At 40.1% G+C, this 18,270-nt stretch overlaps 1 protein-coding gene across 9 annotated transcripts in view; it reads left to right on the forward strand.

Annotated features, from left to right (window-relative positions):
* Positions 1–18,270, forward strand: part of TTC3 (tetratricopeptide repeat domain 3) — a 99,834-nt gene that overhangs the window by 54,577 nt on the left and 26,987 nt on the right. For 6 of the 9 annotated variants that reach the window (XM_025212053.1, XM_025212059.1, XM_025212055.1 and 3 more), the window contains 10 exons: positions 1,904–2,026; positions 2,216–2,317; positions 2,867–2,959; positions 4,201–4,265; positions 6,270–6,403; positions 8,630–8,947; positions 10,858–11,121; positions 12,123–12,169; positions 15,140–15,196; positions 17,422–17,501. In XM_025212053.1, coding sequence (XP_025067838.1) covers positions 1,904–2,026; positions 2,216–2,317; positions 2,867–2,959; positions 4,201–4,265; positions 6,270–6,403; positions 8,630–8,947; positions 10,858–11,121; positions 12,123–12,169; positions 15,140–15,196; positions 17,422–17,501 — 1,283 coding nt within the window. The remainder of the gene's footprint in view (positions 1–1,903; positions 2,027–2,215; positions 2,318–2,866; positions 2,960–4,200; positions 4,266–6,269; positions 6,404–8,629; positions 8,948–10,857; positions 11,122–12,122; positions 12,170–15,139; positions 15,197–17,421; positions 17,502–18,270) is intronic. The other 3 variants (XM_025212054.1, XM_014523089.2, XM_025212058.1) reach the window with 2 other exon arrangements.

Consider the following 18,270-nt stretch of genomic DNA (forward strand, 5'->3'; position numbering starts at 1 on the left):
CCATTTTTTTTTGTGTAAAATCACGTATACCCCGCGGGATATATGCGCGAAAATACAGTAAACCTTGCTAAACGTGAATAAATTTGTTGCCTGTAAATACAAGTAGCAAATTTATTTGCCATTACTTACTGCACAGTAGCACTCATGTAGATGTCTGACCAGGAGCAAATTTGCTCTTGTTCAGCCAGCCACCAGGGGTGCAAGAGATTGCTCCCTGCCCGCAGGAGCTGCCTGTTGTAGGGACAGGCTCTGTCACCAGATCCCAGGCATGGGGACTATATGCCCTTGCCCCAACATCAGGGAGCTGCTCGCCCCCCTCTCCAAGAACGCGATCAGAAAGTGGGGACGGGGAGATCCTTATCTCCTAACCCCCGCTTCACCATTGCAATTGAGGGGCCAGGGAATCCTCATCTCCCAGCTCCACAATAGTGGGGCCAGTGCTGGGAGATCCTTATCTCCCAGCCAGAGCCTGGGGCAGGAGATAAGGACCTCCCAGTGCTGGCCTTGCGACTGTGGACCTGGCACTGGGAGCTCCCTGCTGGTTGGGGCTGGGGAGCCTGTTCCCCACTCAGCTCCTTGATCACCAAGCTGAGTGAGGAACAGGCTCCCCAGTCCCTGCCCCACAATCATGCAGCAGGGGCTGGGAACTGTCTTGGTCAGGGGCGGTTTCCAGCGCTGTGCCCCTATCGAGTGATCAAGGCATGGGGCTTGGAAAGAGCTGCAGGGGAGGGGCAGGTCCCAGCCATTTGCCCCGACCCACTGGTGGGGCAGCTAGTTCACTGCTAGCTACCAAGCTAGCTGCCCCACCAGTGGGTTGGGGCAGGGAGCTGGGACCTGCCCCTCCCCTGTAGCGCTTTCGAAGCCCCCTACCTCCAATCTGGGATCCAGGGCCAGGAGCTACCTGCTGCCTGAGCAGAAGGACATAGTCCTGGCAGCAGGCAGCCCTTCCCCTCCTCCCTCCCCGTGGTGCAATGCCCCAGCCAAGAGACAGTTGACTCCTGGCCCAGTGCTCCCTGCTAGACCCTAGGCTAGCATCCAGGGAGGGCCTAGCGCTCCCACTGGTTGCAGCAGGCACCCATTACAGGGCCCCAGGAAGTGTGAGCAGTTTGCTCCCATTTGCAGCAAATTGCTCCCTCTTCCCTGCCTGTGTGGATGCCTGCCTAGGACTGTTTACTTGCAAGTAGTTTACTTGCAAGTAAATTGCTTCTAAATATAATGCACATGTAGACACACCCAGGGTGTATGTAAAGTCATTTCTGAGTACTGACACATTGCTGTGTTATTTGGTGTTTGTCATGAAATCATAGCTGATGATAAACATTTGGAATTTCTCACAAATGTGAAATGAAAAAGTGACATGGTGGTGATTTTAAAAAAAAAAAACCAACTAGGAGATTGAGTCCTAAAACTCATAGCAATTTTTGTATTAGTATCATTCCTTAGTTCATTTTAAAAATCTCATACTCTAACTTGGAGATTGTGAATTAAAAAGACTCCCTTGATCTCCTTGATTCTGTAGGCATGCTACTCCCCCGCTTGGCACAGGGTAGTCTGAGGAGGGAAAACAATCAACTGTCCTAAAGTAGGTAGGATTATTAGACACATGAAATAACCTTGACTTGATAAAGCTGTATGCAAAGAGGGTATGTGTGCTACGTGACAGCTATACAAGTGAAAAAGGAATTTATAAGATGTTCTGGAACACAGTAGGGAAAACTTTAAACAATTGTATTTGAAAACAATTGTTCTTCTAGCACCTTGCATCTGTTTTACAGACACCCACCTATAGTGTTTTGAAAATACAAGTAAAAGGGTTTGTCCTCATTGCTTTTTGGGGGGTATATGGAGATTATTTTTTTTTTATGCACAAAGTTTAGGGCAGATTTTCTTGATTGTTTTGTAGCTGATGCTGAAGGATTATATTGAGGAATGCAAGTTCCCTCCAGCCCCTGATGCAGTATGTCGTTATCAGGAGTGCAGTGGTCATTCTAAAATCCAGATTTATTTTACTGACCCGGACTTTAAGGTAAAGTAAGAAAAGAAAAAAAAAAAGAAAAAGAAAGAAAAAGAAAGAAAAAGCTTTGGGAATTTAAACTTTTTGCTAGCAGTATCTGCCTTGCACAATTTTGAAGTCCTGTGAGGCACAATTTTTGTTAAACTATTCCTTTTTCTATTCCTTCAACGTGTTTCCGTTTATATTCTCTCTATATTTTAGGGTTTTATACGTCTCACGTGCTGTCAACAATGTAAAGTGGAGTTTCACATCGGCTGTTGGAAGAAGCTGAAAACTACAGTATATAATGACAGAAATGACAAGGTGAAACCCGTTTCTTCCTCCTAATGAAATATTTGGTTAACCTTTTATTTTCCAGGAATTTACTTTTTCTTTAAATCCTTAAGGTGAGTAGTGTCTTGGAGCCATACTATTTCAGCATTTGAATTGGTACTTTAGTTGGGCAGTTTGATTTTCCCCCTCCCCAACAATCCAATTTAATGGTTCATTTGCTACATGGATGTAAATACAGAGTAGAGGTTATTTTCCTAAATGTACGGGAATAAGCTATGCCAGTATCGATAGTCTTCATGTTCATAGAAGCGGCTTCATCCTTCAGAGGTTGTACTGCTTACAAAGAGGAAGTTGGGGCTTCTCTAATAATATGTAGAAAGGTAATATTCTGAAGAAAATCCCATAGGTTTGATATGAGGAGATTTGCTTCCTTGAGCTAATGTGAGCAGAGGTCTGAGCCTTTTTTTCTCCAGTCTAAATTTTCTTAATCATTTCAAATTCTACATGGAATGCTGTTCTCTCTTTACACTTTTAATAAAAAATGGAATACTTTTCTGTTCATCTTTATTTCCTACACAGGATTTTCTTCAAGAGTTATGTTTCACCCCTGACTGTAGTGGTCTCATTTCAAAAATTGTTATCTTCAGTTCTTCTGGTCTTGTGAAATGTGAGGTAAGTAAAAATCAGTGTGAAATTTGAGTCATTTTTAAAAAGTCTGATCTTACAAGGAAGATCCGCTGAAGACTTTTAGACTGTAATTGCAAACTGTCTATTGTATTAGACAATCTCAACAGTATTTACATACCTCAGTTTCCTTAATTAACTTCATTTTTTAAACTGGTTGAGTTAGCAGTTGTGGTATTAGTGACAATTTTACTAGTGGGTAAAAAGAAAGCAGTTGGTACACAAATGCAACTTAATGGGGTCTTTGCTATTTTTTATACACTGATATATGTGAGAAGTTCTGACTATTGGTTTTAACAAATATATGCTGTTTTAGATTCTTTGCATTGATTTCTCACAGCTTTTTTTGGACTGGTGACAGCTTACTGTTGTAGGATTTCTGCTCGGTTGTCTTCCTGTGGTCTTTCAGGAAGTGGTGTACGTTTTGTGGGGCATGGTTTCCTGTGGAATGTGGCTTAACCCAGTTCCCTTATCTTGTACGTGTGTTTATGCAAATACTATATTATCCTGGTTTGGCCCTAACTTACTTGAAATATTTCTTCAAATTGACAAATAACATTGCATTCAAAATTCTCTGGTTATTGCTGCCTTTAAACAGGAGACGCACACCATTAGCCAGACTGTCATCCTGACTAGTCCATCTGACAAATCAGGTGACACAGAATTTCCTCATAAAAACTAATTCTTGAAATCTCCTGAACAGTACAATTATTGTTATATCCCCAAAATTGTAAGAACGAAAAAATCTCTTATCTCATAGTAAGTTCTGGGGGAAAGAATAAGGACGAAGTAGGAGCTGATCTTCCTTGCCAAATTAAGTATATAAAAAAGAAAAACCTTTTTATGTTGAACAAAGTTCTTTGTCTTTTTCTTGTGCCTGTGTGTTGCATACAAATTAAACTGCAAGGAATAGTGCTTTTTCTCCCTATTATCTGCTTCCGACCCCACAGGAACCCCCAAAAGCAAAGCAGATCTCCAGCCGATCAGCCCGTGAGACCATCTATGCCAGATTCTGTCTCCAGTGGGGTGGGATGTTCTGTTCTACAACTAGCATCTGCACCTTCTTGAACTTGAGGGACTTAGAAAAATAATTCATGTCAATTTCTGTCTCAAATAGATATTACCCATTTCTGAGACACCTAAGGAAGGGTCAGATTTGTGTTTATTTTCAGAAAGCTAAGTTTGCAGTAGAGCTTGGATCAATTAATCTATTGGCTTTTTTTTGGTAGTTTGAAGAAAAAATCACAAAAACTAAGGATCCACCCAAAACCAGCATTAAGCAGAAGTGTTCAAGGTAAGAGGTCTAGTATTAATAAGCAAGTTAAATCATTGAATTGAGGATGATCAGTGCCAATGAAAGAAGACACATTTCAGAAATTGTTGAAATTTTCCGTTTAGGGCTCTAACAAACATACCTGTTGTTTTGATTCTAGTCACCTTGTTTCTAGAAAGGTGGGCAAATTTTGAGAGCAAGAAACAGCATGGAAATTATTTCGGTGCTTTGTCCTGAAAGAATTTTTATCTGAAAATGAGGAACTATGCATATATAAAATGCCTCAATCTGGGCTCAAATCAAGTTGATAATATGCCATATTAACATTTCCTTGGTTGAGCCATCAGTTTCCGAAGAACTTAATTTAAAACAAAAAAATTGCTTGTAACTTTGAAAAAACTTACAAAACATGAATCTGTACGAAGCAGTCCTCTTAAATTCTCTATGCATGGGAAATCAAACAGTCAGCTTAATATCTGCTGTGACTGTAGTGACTTCAGTGAATTTACACCTGTAACAGATGTAAATTGTCCCTGTCATCTCTACTGCATCTGAAGCCTAGTTACAATTAAGCAATATTTCTAAGATTGTGAGCAGCAATGAAATAAATGTATATTAGGAAAGATGAGCAACTCCAGAAAACACCATACCTTAGGACATAGATGTCAAATTCATCTGGCACTGTGGGCTGAATGAGTGGTGTGGAACTGTCCCCATGGGTTGGATTGGACCCACAGACCAGTTTTCCATGCTGGGTCCAGCACATGTCTTGGACTGGCCGGAGCAGGCACTTGCAGTGTGCATCTTGGACCAGACCTGCATGATGTATGTTGCATATGGGTCAGCTTCAAGACCTACAGGCAGCACTGGGACCAGATAATAGGGCTTCTCAGGCCAGGCCGTATATTTGATACCCCTGCTTATAGGAGTATGAGTTACCCTTCTGGAGTTTGCAGCCATTCTTCTTTTGTATATTCCAGGTAGCTAAGGGATGTTACCTTGGAGGGAAAGTATTGAACGCTACCAGTATCTTGCATCCTTTTTCATATCTGTTATACTCTTTCATGAATACTAAAAGCCTGTCGCTTGAAACTGAATTGTATATGTTACACATTGGCATATATTTGATTTACATGGTATTGACCTTGCTGGAAAATTGTTGAAGGCATTTACGTTTGCTGTTCATGTAAGGTAGTAAATACTCACACATTAGGCTGTGAGGGTTTGGTATGCCAGATTAGAAAGAGAGCTTGGGAAATGCAAATCTTCATATTTCTCACGTTAAAAAATACAGATTTTGTGGAGATTTGTCAGCATCCTATTTCTCTGAATGTTTCCAAAGTAAAAATATATATAGGAATACGGTAATCACTAAAATTGTCTCATTTAGGAGTTTGTTAAATTTAGACTGTGGATCCCAAGAAATAAGAAATAAGACACAAATGTAAAGATGAATTCCCTGAGTTTAGCTGAGCTATCATGTTTTAGAAATTGTTTTAAAATAACCTAACATCTAGCCAGAGCTATCAAAACACATAGCCTGTGGTGATGGGTCATCATCTGGTACACTTAGCTGCTGGCCAGTTTTCAGGTGACTTCTGCATCTCAGCTCTATTCCTCACTAGTTTCCTCCAGTTCAGGTGATTTTGGGGCAGCCAACACAGTGGGTAGGCTAAACAGTGTGGCCTGTTTTACTGTTCTAAGTTGCTTTTGGTGACAAAAAATTTGGTGACGGTTCACAACAGAGCTGAGCAGCAGTAGCAACTACTGTAAGAGACCACAGGAACGTATTTACATGTAGCGTTTGCCACATTAACCCCCTGAGTTTTGGCAGGGAATGTGGCCTGCCAACTGAATCTTGACACCCTTGCTGTAGATGTAAATTTGTGCATGCTCACCATGGCAGGGTACATCTAAGGTCAGCTCTCTGCGTTCCTGCCTATTGCAAAGATGTGTGAATATACTCTTTATAAATTAAGAAAGAAAAAACAACATATCAATAGCCGAGTTTTTTGTTTTTATCAGTTGTAGGAAACTGAAAATAAAACAAGATAAAAAATTAAGGAGAAAATATGTAAAAGAAGAAACGCTGAATTCTGTAAAAGAGAGAGTAGAAGAAAATCAGAAAGAAAATAGTGAATCTAAACGTGACCATAAAGGTAGGTGAAAGTGTTACCATGTGATGGTATAAGTACTGTATTAAATGTACCTGCTTGACTGCAGCAGTAGTTTTTTACACTATGCTTCTGCTACCCCAGGAATCCCCTACTTGCCTGTCTACCCTGACACCCCCCAACCACACCCCATGACATGCTGCTCCCACCTGCCCTATTTCCCCTGTCCCAGCACAGACCCCAGAAGGACTTTTTGCCTACCTGGCACCCAGTAGTGTTGCATGCATATGGGATGCAGTACCAGCACGTGACTTGGGGTTGGGGAAGAAGCTACAGAGTCCCGTAAGCCAGTGGTTCTCAACCGTTTTCCTATCAGGACCCGTTTGCAAAGGTCTATGGCCTGTCCTGACCCACAGCCCCCTGGCCCTGTCAGTGCCCAAACCCCAGTTCCCTGCCCCTCGGAGCCATGCTGGTGTCCCTCACTCCTGACCTGCAGTCCCCTGCCGCTTGATCTTTGCCAGAGGGGCCCCCAGCTGCCCCCATCCTGCTTGGGCCAGAGCACTGTAGCTGCTGTGGCTCTGGTTCATGTGGGCAGCCATGGAGCAAATCCAGCCCTGGCACAGGCTGGAGGGAAGAGGAGAGGCCTGTGGCACCCTGCCCTGGGCTGTGGCTGCCACACTACAGCAGGCAGCATGGTCATGGCCCCTTCTGCCCCCTGAGAAGCATCTCCCTGCCACACAGTCCCTGTGAGCACAGGCATCAGGGCTGGTGCCACCAGCCCAGCCCTGCAGCTCTCCCCTGCTCCCTTTACCTGCTGGAAGGAGCAGGCACCTTCCTGCTGCCCCTATGCCCTGCCACAGCTTGCAACCCTTTGAAATATTCTTGCAACCCACTTTTGGGTTGAGAAATGCTGCCATAAGCCATGAAGCCCTGATAAGCACTCCCTTCAGGATTCTGAGCTCCTGCTCAGACCCTAGGTGGTGCTACTGTACTCTGTCTGTCCTTCAACACTGCATCCCACTTCTTTTCCACTCAGGAATCAGGCTCCAGTTGCTTAATCTTTTTTTTCCAGTAAAGATGGGTGTGTTTTTTTTGTTTTGTTTTGTTTTGTTTTGTTTTTTAAGGATTTCATAAACAGGAACTTTTAGCCTGGTTATTTACTGACTGTTGGCAACCTTGGTGTTAGGTCATACATCTTCAAGATAAAAAAAGACTCATAGATACCATTAAAATAAGAACAGATACAGTCATAAGCCCAGAGGGAGGGGCAAAGGAGCACAGATGCCAGAGTTATGTCTTCTGAGGTGCATTGCTATAACAGGTTTTAGGGTGGACTCTAACATGTCTACGTTTATTGTTTACAATCAGGTGAAGTTTCTAGCACTGAGATACTTAAGTTTGCCCCAGTGCTTGTTCATTTCGGGCAATTGCATGATACTCTTGGCCCAGTACTAGCTTTGATGCCAAGTGTGGGAAGCTGGTCTTGTGGGTTCCCTTAATTCTCTTCAGACTCATCACCTCTGTAAGTTGTTATAGTCTGTTAATTTCTCTGATGTGGCAGTCTGTAAGAACCATTCTTGAAAGACTGCTTATGTCTGTAGTTCTCATGTTTCCCCACCCATCTTTTTGCTTCTTTAATGTCTTTTTACAAAGACTTTGAGTTGGGGCAGAATCAGATTTCCAATAGAACCTTAGGAACTAATGCTTAAATGCGTGCATTTGCCACTGTTTGCTGCTGCTCTGGAGAATCGGGGCTCGGAACCAAAAGGTGCATGCACATCCTACATCTGTGCAGACACTTATTTTGAGGCTACAGTTATAAGTAAATAAGGTTTTCCAATATTAATTAAGGGCATCACCATTTGCTCTTTTATTGAAACTTATTTCAATATGTCAGATTAATTTATCAGTTGGAAAAATTCAGTGTTAGTTCACTTATGACAAATAGAAGTAGAACAGGGGTGGACAAAATGGGTCAGACACGGCCCACCAGGCCATTCTATTTGGCCCATGGGGCCCCTAAAAAATTTAGCAAATTAATATTCATCTGCCCCTGGCTGCCTGTCATGCGGCCCCCAATGGCTTGCCAAAACTCAGTAAGCGGCCCTCCACCTGAAATAATTGCCCTCCCCTGAAGTAGAATGTCCTGTAACTGGCTTTCAGAAGACATTGAGTTGTGATTAAAAAGATCAAGCTTTTCTGTAATTTGGTTTGATTCTGCTTTCCAGGTTTTGTAAACTGACATGGAAATCTTGCTTTGTTTTATTACAGGTCATGTTCCGGAGTGCTTATTTGCTGGTGATAGAGTCTTGCAGTATATTATACAAAATGCTGAGCAAATAAAAACAGGTGTATGTGACACCTCCAAGCTTCTTAGTGAATTACTTTCATGGTGGATAATAAGTAAGGAAGATTATGCAGCATGTTCCATCAACAGTAGTTTATCAAATGAAGTGATGGAGCAGTTCATCAGTAACTTAATTCAGGAAAAAAATAGAGTAAAGACAAGAATTTTTATCCATGTACTGAGTGAGTTTGAAGAAGTGGATCCCAAATTACATGAGTGGGCAAAACATCTTAACAATTTTGGTAGGTTATATGTCATTAGTTCTGCGGGAACATAATTTGCTTATGCAGTTATGGAAATCAATTACACTTTTCCTCTTCGCTTTTTCTTATATTCAGAGAAAAATAACATGCTAACTTCAGCCTACAAATTAAGAGATGTATTGCCTAACAGTCTGCTTTGATTCTTAACTTTGGATCTTGAAGTTAAGCTTTGTTCTTTCTGATTCATGTTCAATTGCTAGTCATATGTTTTGCTACCAAAATTTGCATCTGGGCGATCCAGTATGGCTCTGCACTGCTGGCAGAATCAGTAAAATAAATTGTCACTGCCTGTATGATAAGGGAAGGCATTTGAATGGCCTGGTGCCGTTTTTGCAGTTACTTTGTGAAGCAGGGATTGTATTTTTAAAATGCTGCATTTCATAAAATTTAGAACAATTTGTGTCTACAGGCAGTTAATTTCCAAGTCCTACTGAGGATCTGGACCCAGTTTCCTAAATGAAGACTGTTTGAATGGCAGATACACTGATGTTTTGACTTCTTTACAGCTGATCAGGGCTTTGTCAGCTTTAGGGAAAAGGCTCAGGCAAAGAGAATTCACCTCTTTGAAATGCAGAAGAGAAAATGCTATTAAAGCTGTGTGAAGCTTCGGTTGCTGATTTGATTCGGAGGAGATTCGGCTCAATTCGGCGGGCTAGTCTCCAAATCGAATCAGGAAACCCATTACTCTCTGCGAATTCAATTGGAAGCCTCCGATTTTGATTTGGAGAGATTCGACAATTCGGACAGACACAGCTTTAAATGTGGGGTTTTTTTTTTGTTTTTTGTTTTTTTTTTCTACGCACCTCAAGGTGTACCAGGCAGCTCGTGAATGCTGAGATGGTGGGGTGGATGGAGCGTCCCACAGGAGTGCAAGGGGGTCCCCAGCGTCCTCAGCAGCAGACCCAAAAGTGGACCAGAAGCACTTCTGGGTCTGCTGATGAGTGCACGGGGGATCCCCTCAGTTTGGTGACTGGTGCCCCCTAGGTCTGGGGGTGCACCCAGGGTACCCCCCCTGCGGCTGAGCCGGAGGGGTGGGGGGTTCCCCGTGTGTTTGGCAGTGGACCTGGAAGCAAATGGGAAGTACTTCTGGTCCACTTCCAGGCCTGTCGCCAAGCATGCGGGGGGACCCCGCACTCCTGTGGGATGTTCCTTCCGCCCCATGATCTCGGTGTTCATGAGCTGCACCTGGTACCTCAAAGTATGCAGAAAAGACATTTAAAGCTATGGCCAAATTGCATTGAATCTTCAGATTCAAATTCGGACGAATCAAATTGGGACAGTGATCCAAATCAGTGAATCAAATCACTGTCCCCCAAATAGGGCTAAATCCAAATCGAATACAGACCGCTTCATATACCCCTAATATTTTATACAGAGTGATCTAAATATTAAAAACAAACCTTTATTAGTGATCTTGTTCCTGAAGGCTGGAATAACATTAATTTCTTTTTATCTGACCATACCTTGAAGTCAGTTTAACTTTTTTTTTGTAATGCTGTACAATTTAATTTTCTTTGTAGTCCAGTGAAAATATTAGGTATATTTTATAATTGAACGAGATGTAAAATGTAGTATTGCAGAGCACAGGAGTAAATCACTTTTTGTTTTGGTTTTTTAATTGGATTCTTTTACACACCTTCACAAGAGTTGACACAGATGTTTTGAAGTGGGTAGTACAAAAATGATATAACTTACAGGTCTCTTTTGTTTGCTTTTATATTTCACAGCTACAGTCCCCATACCTCTCATCTCTGCACCTTTTACATATAGTTTTTGGAACAAAATATTTTGTGAAAAATGTCAGACTGCAAACCCAACACTAAAATGACCTGGACTACTGACTGATTTTTTTGGTTTTACCCAATATTCATTTTCTTTTTTAATTTCAGGTTTGAAAGCTGCAGAAAAGTTTTTCTCATCTTTTGGCCATCTTGTTGAAAAGCTTGACCTTAGCTTTATAACTGGTCTCTGGAATGAAAAGTATGGTCGTAAGTTAGGGTGTGTTGTGACTAGCACTGAAGACGAAGAAATACTTGACTGTTTCCATGAAGCGTCATTGGAAGAAGCTCGTTGTGTAATATGGTTATTAGAAGATAATCGAGAAAAATTTCCATCTCTGCACCACGCTTTAGATGTATTCTTTGATATAATGGGTAAATGCATACAGCTTATCTTTTCTGTATGTCCTATTCTGCCTTCCTTTTTACGCTCTGCATTCAAGATTCAAGATATGTTATCTTGAATTATCCTGGAAAAGTGGCAACACTATCACTTAAGATAGAAACTCGGTGTAGGATATTTTGTGTTCCATGTTAAGGGCTGAACCAAAGTCTAAAGGCACAGAATCATGTAAGAAAGATGCAACTAGTACAGTTGGGAATTAACTAAATAAAATGGAACCAGTATTGGGCATCACTTACGTTGTGCTGTTTTGGAGTATTTTTAAATGACGGCTTGATCACTTTTAATAGATTTCTTTAGATTGCTGGTGATAAATTTGCTGATTATTTTTTAATGTGCATACGTGTAAATTCCCCCAATGTATTTAAAAAATGTGTCTACAAAATGCAGTGTGCAGCTGGCTCCTCTGACACTGCACATATATTCAGTAAGGATAGGCTCATTGTTTTATTACCAGAACCACATCCCCCATGCAATATAGTCCAGGAATGTGATTTAATTAGTTGAGAAACTGCAACTCTCACTTCTTGTAGTAACTTTAAAGGGCTTCATTTTATTCTGAAGATAAAATGTTATCACTCTTTTATTTTGAGAATTCAGCTGCCTTGAAGAAGAACACTTTGCTTAAAAACTTGTCTAAAATCTCTTCCAACTATGCATTTGGTCTAGTAAAAGATACCATCCCCCAAAATATCTTTGAATTTACTAAGCCTCTAAGGGATGTTGAATGGCAAGTTATACTATGTTCTTTTAATATGTCCCAATTCTTCAAAATATAATGCTCACACTTGCCTTTTTAAGCATCCAACTAATCCCAGTGAGCATGTGTTTCTTCTCAGATTTGACCATACAGAAAAACTTTCAGCAAATATTAAAAAAATTAAAATATATTATCCCTTAAAACCTCAATATAGAACATGAATAATTTGGCTGCTGTTTTTCTTGAAAGTGATTTAATATATTCTTTCAACAGATGATCCTTGTGTTATAATAAAGAAACAGGAAAATGAAGATATTTCAGTAAGTTATCTTTACATCTTCTAATAAAAATTGAAATTTCAATAAATATTTTATTTGTGGTCAATAGAAAACATTTGAAGTAGAAACAAATACGAAGAAAAATGCTTGTCCACTTTTGTATTTTTTTTAAAGGGACTTGCAAAGTAGGAAGGGAAATTTTTGTGTACATTTTATTTCTTTGATTATATAAATAAAGGCAGTCCTAAAGTATAAAAAAATACTTATTCAGGTCTTAAGTGAAAAAGGTATAGAAAAATAATTCAGGACTGCTGTTGCATTTCTCATAATTCTGTTAAGCTTTTTTTTTCTCCATTACAAAATATGCAGCTTGGTATAATACATTTCGGGTTTTAGAAGAGAAAAATGTAACTTGGCAAACCTTGTTTTGGTAGACCAGAGGTTGAGAGAGAGCTTTAAATACAGTATTTGTTAGTAGTGATATATGGTTTTAATGTGAAAATGCCTCTGTAAATTTTTACTGACCAATTTAGGTGTGCGCGCTCAGCTTAGAAGTAAAAATAACATTTTTTTTCCCAACTGCCAATTCTGCATACTTAAGCATCGGGTATTGAAGTGGGGGCTGTCTTGCCTTTGCATGGTGAATGCTAACACTGACCATGACCAGCAGTAACTGACAACTTTTCCTATTTTATATATCAAAATATTAAGTGCTTGACTTTATGATCTCAAGTTGAGTTTGTAGGCCTACCAGTAGGAAGGATTTCTTTCTGTTAATAAATTAAACGGGTGTGTGTTTGAATTCGGTAAGATGACAAACTTGGAATTGCACATTGAGATATTTACAGATGCTTTCTGAACAGAACTATGATTTGAAAAAACATTTATAGCAGCTGTAGTTGTCCATTATTTTGAACCATATTTCACTTCTTTCTTGCTATCTTACAACTTTAGCTTTCTTTTACCTGGATTTATAGGATGCACATTTGGCTGAGTGCTCACGTGTTTGAAATTTTTGTGGTTGAAAATTCATGTATATTGTATCTTAGTTTGTGTGTGTCGAACAGTTTACTTAATATAGACAATTCCCATTTTGAAGTAATTTAATGTGTGTAGGGTGTGTGGAACCTTTTAATAGTTTTAAATTCCAGGGTAAACATTTTAAGAATAATGCAAAATTCATTGCAATAAAAAGATTTGTATTTTTGGCATATTGTTCACATTGCAAAAAATATATGGTACTCCAAAATTTGCCACAGTTACTTATGTTGATGGAAAATGGACTTTCAAATAATACATATACTGAAAGAGCAAATTCTTGTATCAGGAAAACATTGGAGCAGAAATAAGGTTTCAGGTAGTTGCGATAATGTGGTAAGTGAATACAAGACCTCAATGTTAGTGGAGATTTTGTACAAAAAAAATTCTCAACACTTGCTCTGTCTCTGCAGAAGTTGTTCGTAACATCACAACTTGTTCTTACAGAAGTCACAGGTGGTAGTGCTACTTCATTGGGGAATAAAGCAGTGGAAACAAACAAAAAAAGTTAAATCCTGGCCCCTGGCAGACATGAGATCCATGGCATGATTAGTGTGCTAATTGCACCATTTCTACACTATACATGTGTATGTATAAGACAAACCACCCACAAAGCTGCTTTATATGGCAGCTTAAATTAAAAGTTTGCCATGCGCCATGTTCCAGACTGGGGCAGTCCCAGAGATGTCAACAGTCAGCTGATTGTCAGCATCAGCCCTATGTTACTAAACTGAGTATTAGACTTTAGGTAGTGGCACTGAATTCATGAATGTGTTTGAACAAGAATAGGCCATTCTCTGAAGAGAGCATTTATTGAGCACAGTAATTTGCAATTTCAAGTATGCAATGAAGAATAACAGAAAAACTCTGTGTTGGCTAAGACAGCCCAGTAAGGTGCAGTGACAGCACACACAACTTTAACTTAAAATGCAACATAATGACCCCAGAAGTCAACAAAAGCCATGCATAGATCTTAAGTAATCCTGAGGGCAGAGTGTCTCCTTGTAGCCAGGTATTCAGAATGTCTGTCTGGGGGATCTGCAGGTAGTCTTAGGTGATGAGGAGGAGATCCCACAGACCTCATCTTTGCCTGGGGTATTTATTTATAGGGATCTGTACCCCTGTCTCTCCCTTAACCCTCGCATGTCCCATGTGTCTCATGATGCAATCAGCCTCACATTCAGCATCTCAGTCTCTTGCCTCTTCTTAGGTATTCCAGTCTCTCACCCCTTACAAGTTTTATTTTAAAAATCAAATGTAGTCCACTGCCTTCTTCCCCTCCCCTGCTGCCTCAGGTCACCCAGTTAAGTGTCTGTCATGTAGCTTCTGCCCACACTTGTAATGACGCTTTTTGGTCTGCAGAACTCCAGGCTGGTGCACCTGGGGATAGGGTCCTGAACTGAGACTCTTGGGGCTGCTCATGTCTGATGCCAGTGCTCAGATGATCTTTGGATTGGCTGCAGGATAGCACCAAGGTCCAGGGCAGATCTGCTCCCTGCCCAATCTGCAGCATCAGGCTAAGGGCAGTGCTGCACTGATGCAGTTAGGATATGGGGAATTGTATGCCCCATCTCAAACATCCTGCCATGCGCATCTGGCATGGCAGGACATGGATCTTTTGGGATGCAGCACAAAATTCCTCAAATCCCAATCGCACCATTATTTTAACACCTGCCCCTGTTTCAAAACCGGTGTTCCTTGGAGTGGAAGTAGAGGGTGAAGGAAACTCGGGAAAGTTGTGAGTAGAGCTGTTGAAATGGGAAGTTCTACCTATGTGTTGCCACCCTCCCTCTTCCCCCCCACCCCCAACAGTTTCCATCTGTGAAAAAGCATGGTGCTTGCCATATCATGCTGTTATTCCAACCAAAAGGAGACTTTTTAAATTGAAGCACTACTTATTTATGTATACATATCGGAAACAGATTGTAAATTAATGCATAGCATTAGTTGTTGACTTCTGTTTTTCTGTTTTAGACTAATGGTATCAAAGTTAAAAACAAAAACAAGAAGAAAAAGTCAAAAGAATCAAAGGTATGGAATATTTTAATGATATTTTCCTATTAAGAGATTTATTGAGAAATGGAATTTGGGGTATTTAAAAAATGTATTTTCTAATACACTTTTTCAGAAGCTTTCTTGAACTTGTTAGAAGAGTCCCCATAATAGAAAATGTTAAGGTACAGTTAGTATTGTAGATACTAAAAGTAAAATCTTGAAGATAAAGATGTTTATAGCATTACAAACACTTTTGATTCTGACCACATCACCTCCTACTCTCTACCTTTGTGCCAGCAACTTCTCCCCACCACATTCATATAGTCATCTGGATTCCAATATGCACAAAATTCCTTGTGGGTACAGTACAATTGAAGAGAGAATCAAAGTGAATAACACTGAAATTGCATGATTTTTAAATTTGAAATGTATCTTCAAGCGTACACCCAGGGCTTGCCTAGGGATGGGCTTGTCCTTATTCTCCTGACCACAACTGAAAAAGCAAAAAATATCCCTGTATGCCAGCTAAGCACTGTTTTCCCCACACTCACGTATAGCTCAAAGAGAAAATACCCTGTTTTTTTTTACTTTTGAAATATAACCCCCTGCTTTTAAGGACCTCAATTTACTAATGGTACATTATGAATGGGGACCTACCGAAATGGCAATTGCATGATTTTCATGGAAACTGCAATTTCGGGTGGCCTCCTTGAAAAAGCACAGGCTCACTAAGGGGGAAAAAGAAAAAAAAACAAACTTACAGGTTTAACAGAGAAGTATGCAGGAAGCTCTGCAGTCTTGGAGCATGGGGAGGGAGGCAGGGGGCAGGGCAGGGAGGCTGGTCACAGCAGCCTCTACTCCCCCCTTCCCCCTCTTGCTCCAAGACTGCAGGGCTTCCCATGTGCTTTTCTCTGCTTGCCAGTAAGGTTTGGTTTGGTTTGGTTTTTCATTTGTGGTTGGGGTTTTTTTGGGTTTTTTTGTTTGGTTTTTTTTTGTTTTGTTTTTTGGTTGTTGTTGTTGGGTTTTTTTTTTTGTTTTTTTTTTAAGCAAACCCACCAAAAGTGCAGAGCCAGCTGCTTGGTGATGGCCCAAAACTGCAGCTTTTTTTACTACCCTAATTAAGGTATTTACCTAATTACCTAATTACTACCCTAATTAAGGTAATTAAGCCATGGTTTCAAGCAATGTGGCAATCTGCAAGGAGGGGTGGGACTGCTGTTGCCCCTTAGCCAATCAAAAGTGTAGGGGACCCATTGCACTCAGCCCACAAAAATGGTGGCTGGCCCTGGGATCTGCTCGCAAAATCAGTTGGCCACTTCCTTGAGTTCAGTCAAGCCCTAATTATGAAGTGCCCCAAAAGTAATCTTCTTGGGGTTTTCAGGTTATTTTAAAATTCAAGTAAAAAAAATAAATAAAAAAACCCCTTTCATTAACATTAGGTAGGCTTGATGGTTAGTTCCATAATTTGATTCCTATTATGAAGTTATATATACTTTAAGATATATAAAAGTTGTATAAAATCAACAGCAATGATGCTGTTAAAGGCGGGGGAAGTGCAGAGAAACTTGTGGTATGTGAGAAATTATGTACCTGAAAAGCTCCTAAATGTAAAAGAACTGTAAAATAAATACTAAGAAGGTATGTAAATGCGCAGAAATAAATGGAATATGTACTTTGCAACCCTGCAAAAACTTTAGTGCTAAAATTGCTAATGCAGGCATGTTAAATGTGGAGCGCAAGTCTTTGCAGGAGTAAAGCCATAAATTGCATCTCAGAGGGCATGTCTACATGAGACGCTACATCGCCATAGCTCATTGCTACGGTGACATAGTGATAGTGGGCACAAACTGTGACGCTGACACGACTGTGCAGTTGAGTGCAAAAAGGCCCATGCAGCATTGGGTCTGTGCAGTAACAACTGCAGCCTGGGACACGTGTGGAGTTAACGACAAAGCAGGAAGTTACAGAATTCAGAACAAAAGTACAAACATATTATAAGGCCCTTTTTCTCTTTCTAAAACTCGTTTTGAAGAAGAAATTATTTGATTCCAGCAGGTCTTTTTGGAATGATTAATCCAAATTACCTGTTTGTATTGTAATCTCATCTGGTCAAGTTTCATAATTCATTTGTATGGCATCTGAATATATGTCAGACTATAAAATAGGATTTAGTACTATTAAGTCTGATTGTAAAACACTTGGTCTTGTAAAAATGTAAATGCTGTATACTGTGACAAAGTAAAATCTGTTTCTTTTCTAAGCAGACTATTTTAGTACTGTCTGGTGGGGTTGGCGCACTAACACATGAAGAAGATGCTATATTTGCAGAAGAAAATACATTGTAAGTACTAATTGCCTAACAGACCATAAGTACTAGCTTTTTTTTTTTTTTACACAAAACTCTAAAAATTGCAGTTTCTACCCTAAAGCGTTTATACTGTAAATGGGTACCACACCAAAAAGTAGTATACTGTGGTGAAAGCAGAAGTTGAAAAGATATATCTGTACCTTTATAAGCAAAATGATTTCTAAGGGTTTGTAGTTACCATGGTATAAAACCCACCCCAAACCTGTTGCCAAGAAATCAAATTCTTGAAGTATTGTTTAGAGATGGAAACCATTCTTAATCTTGTTGTTTACAAGTCTTAATTAGTTAAACTTAGCCCTGTATGCAGGGTTGTCAGACATGTCCAGTTTACCAAGATTTGGATGTTTTAAAAATATTTCTAACTTTTTTTTTTGCTGTGCAGTATGTATGGAGAGCTAAACTTTGAATACCTTATTTTTTCATGTGTGTTCAGGAAATCAGAACACTTCAGGTCTGATAAATTTATTTAATCTTTACTACAGATAATATATATTTTTGTCTGTGGGTTACATGGAGCTGGGGAACAAAATCAGCTTTATAAGGAAACTCAGTTGGAACTCTAACAATGAATTCCTTTCTGATGTCCTATAATTTTAAAGTCAGAGTTTATGGGAGAGGAATAAAGAATATACATCAGGGCTGTCCACATGTGAAGCAGCCAGGGGACACAAGCCCGCTGTACTGCGTGGATGCTCCCACCCCCACATTGTCCCATGTGCCCATTCGAGTGAGCATCCTCCTC

This window comes from Alligator sinensis, unplaced genomic scaffold (assembly GCF_000455745.1).
Source record: "Alligator sinensis unplaced genomic scaffold, ASM45574v1 scaffold69_1, whole genome shotgun sequence".
In the NCBI taxonomy this organism is placed as follows: Eukaryota; Metazoa; Chordata; order Crocodylia; family Alligatoridae; genus Alligator; species Alligator sinensis.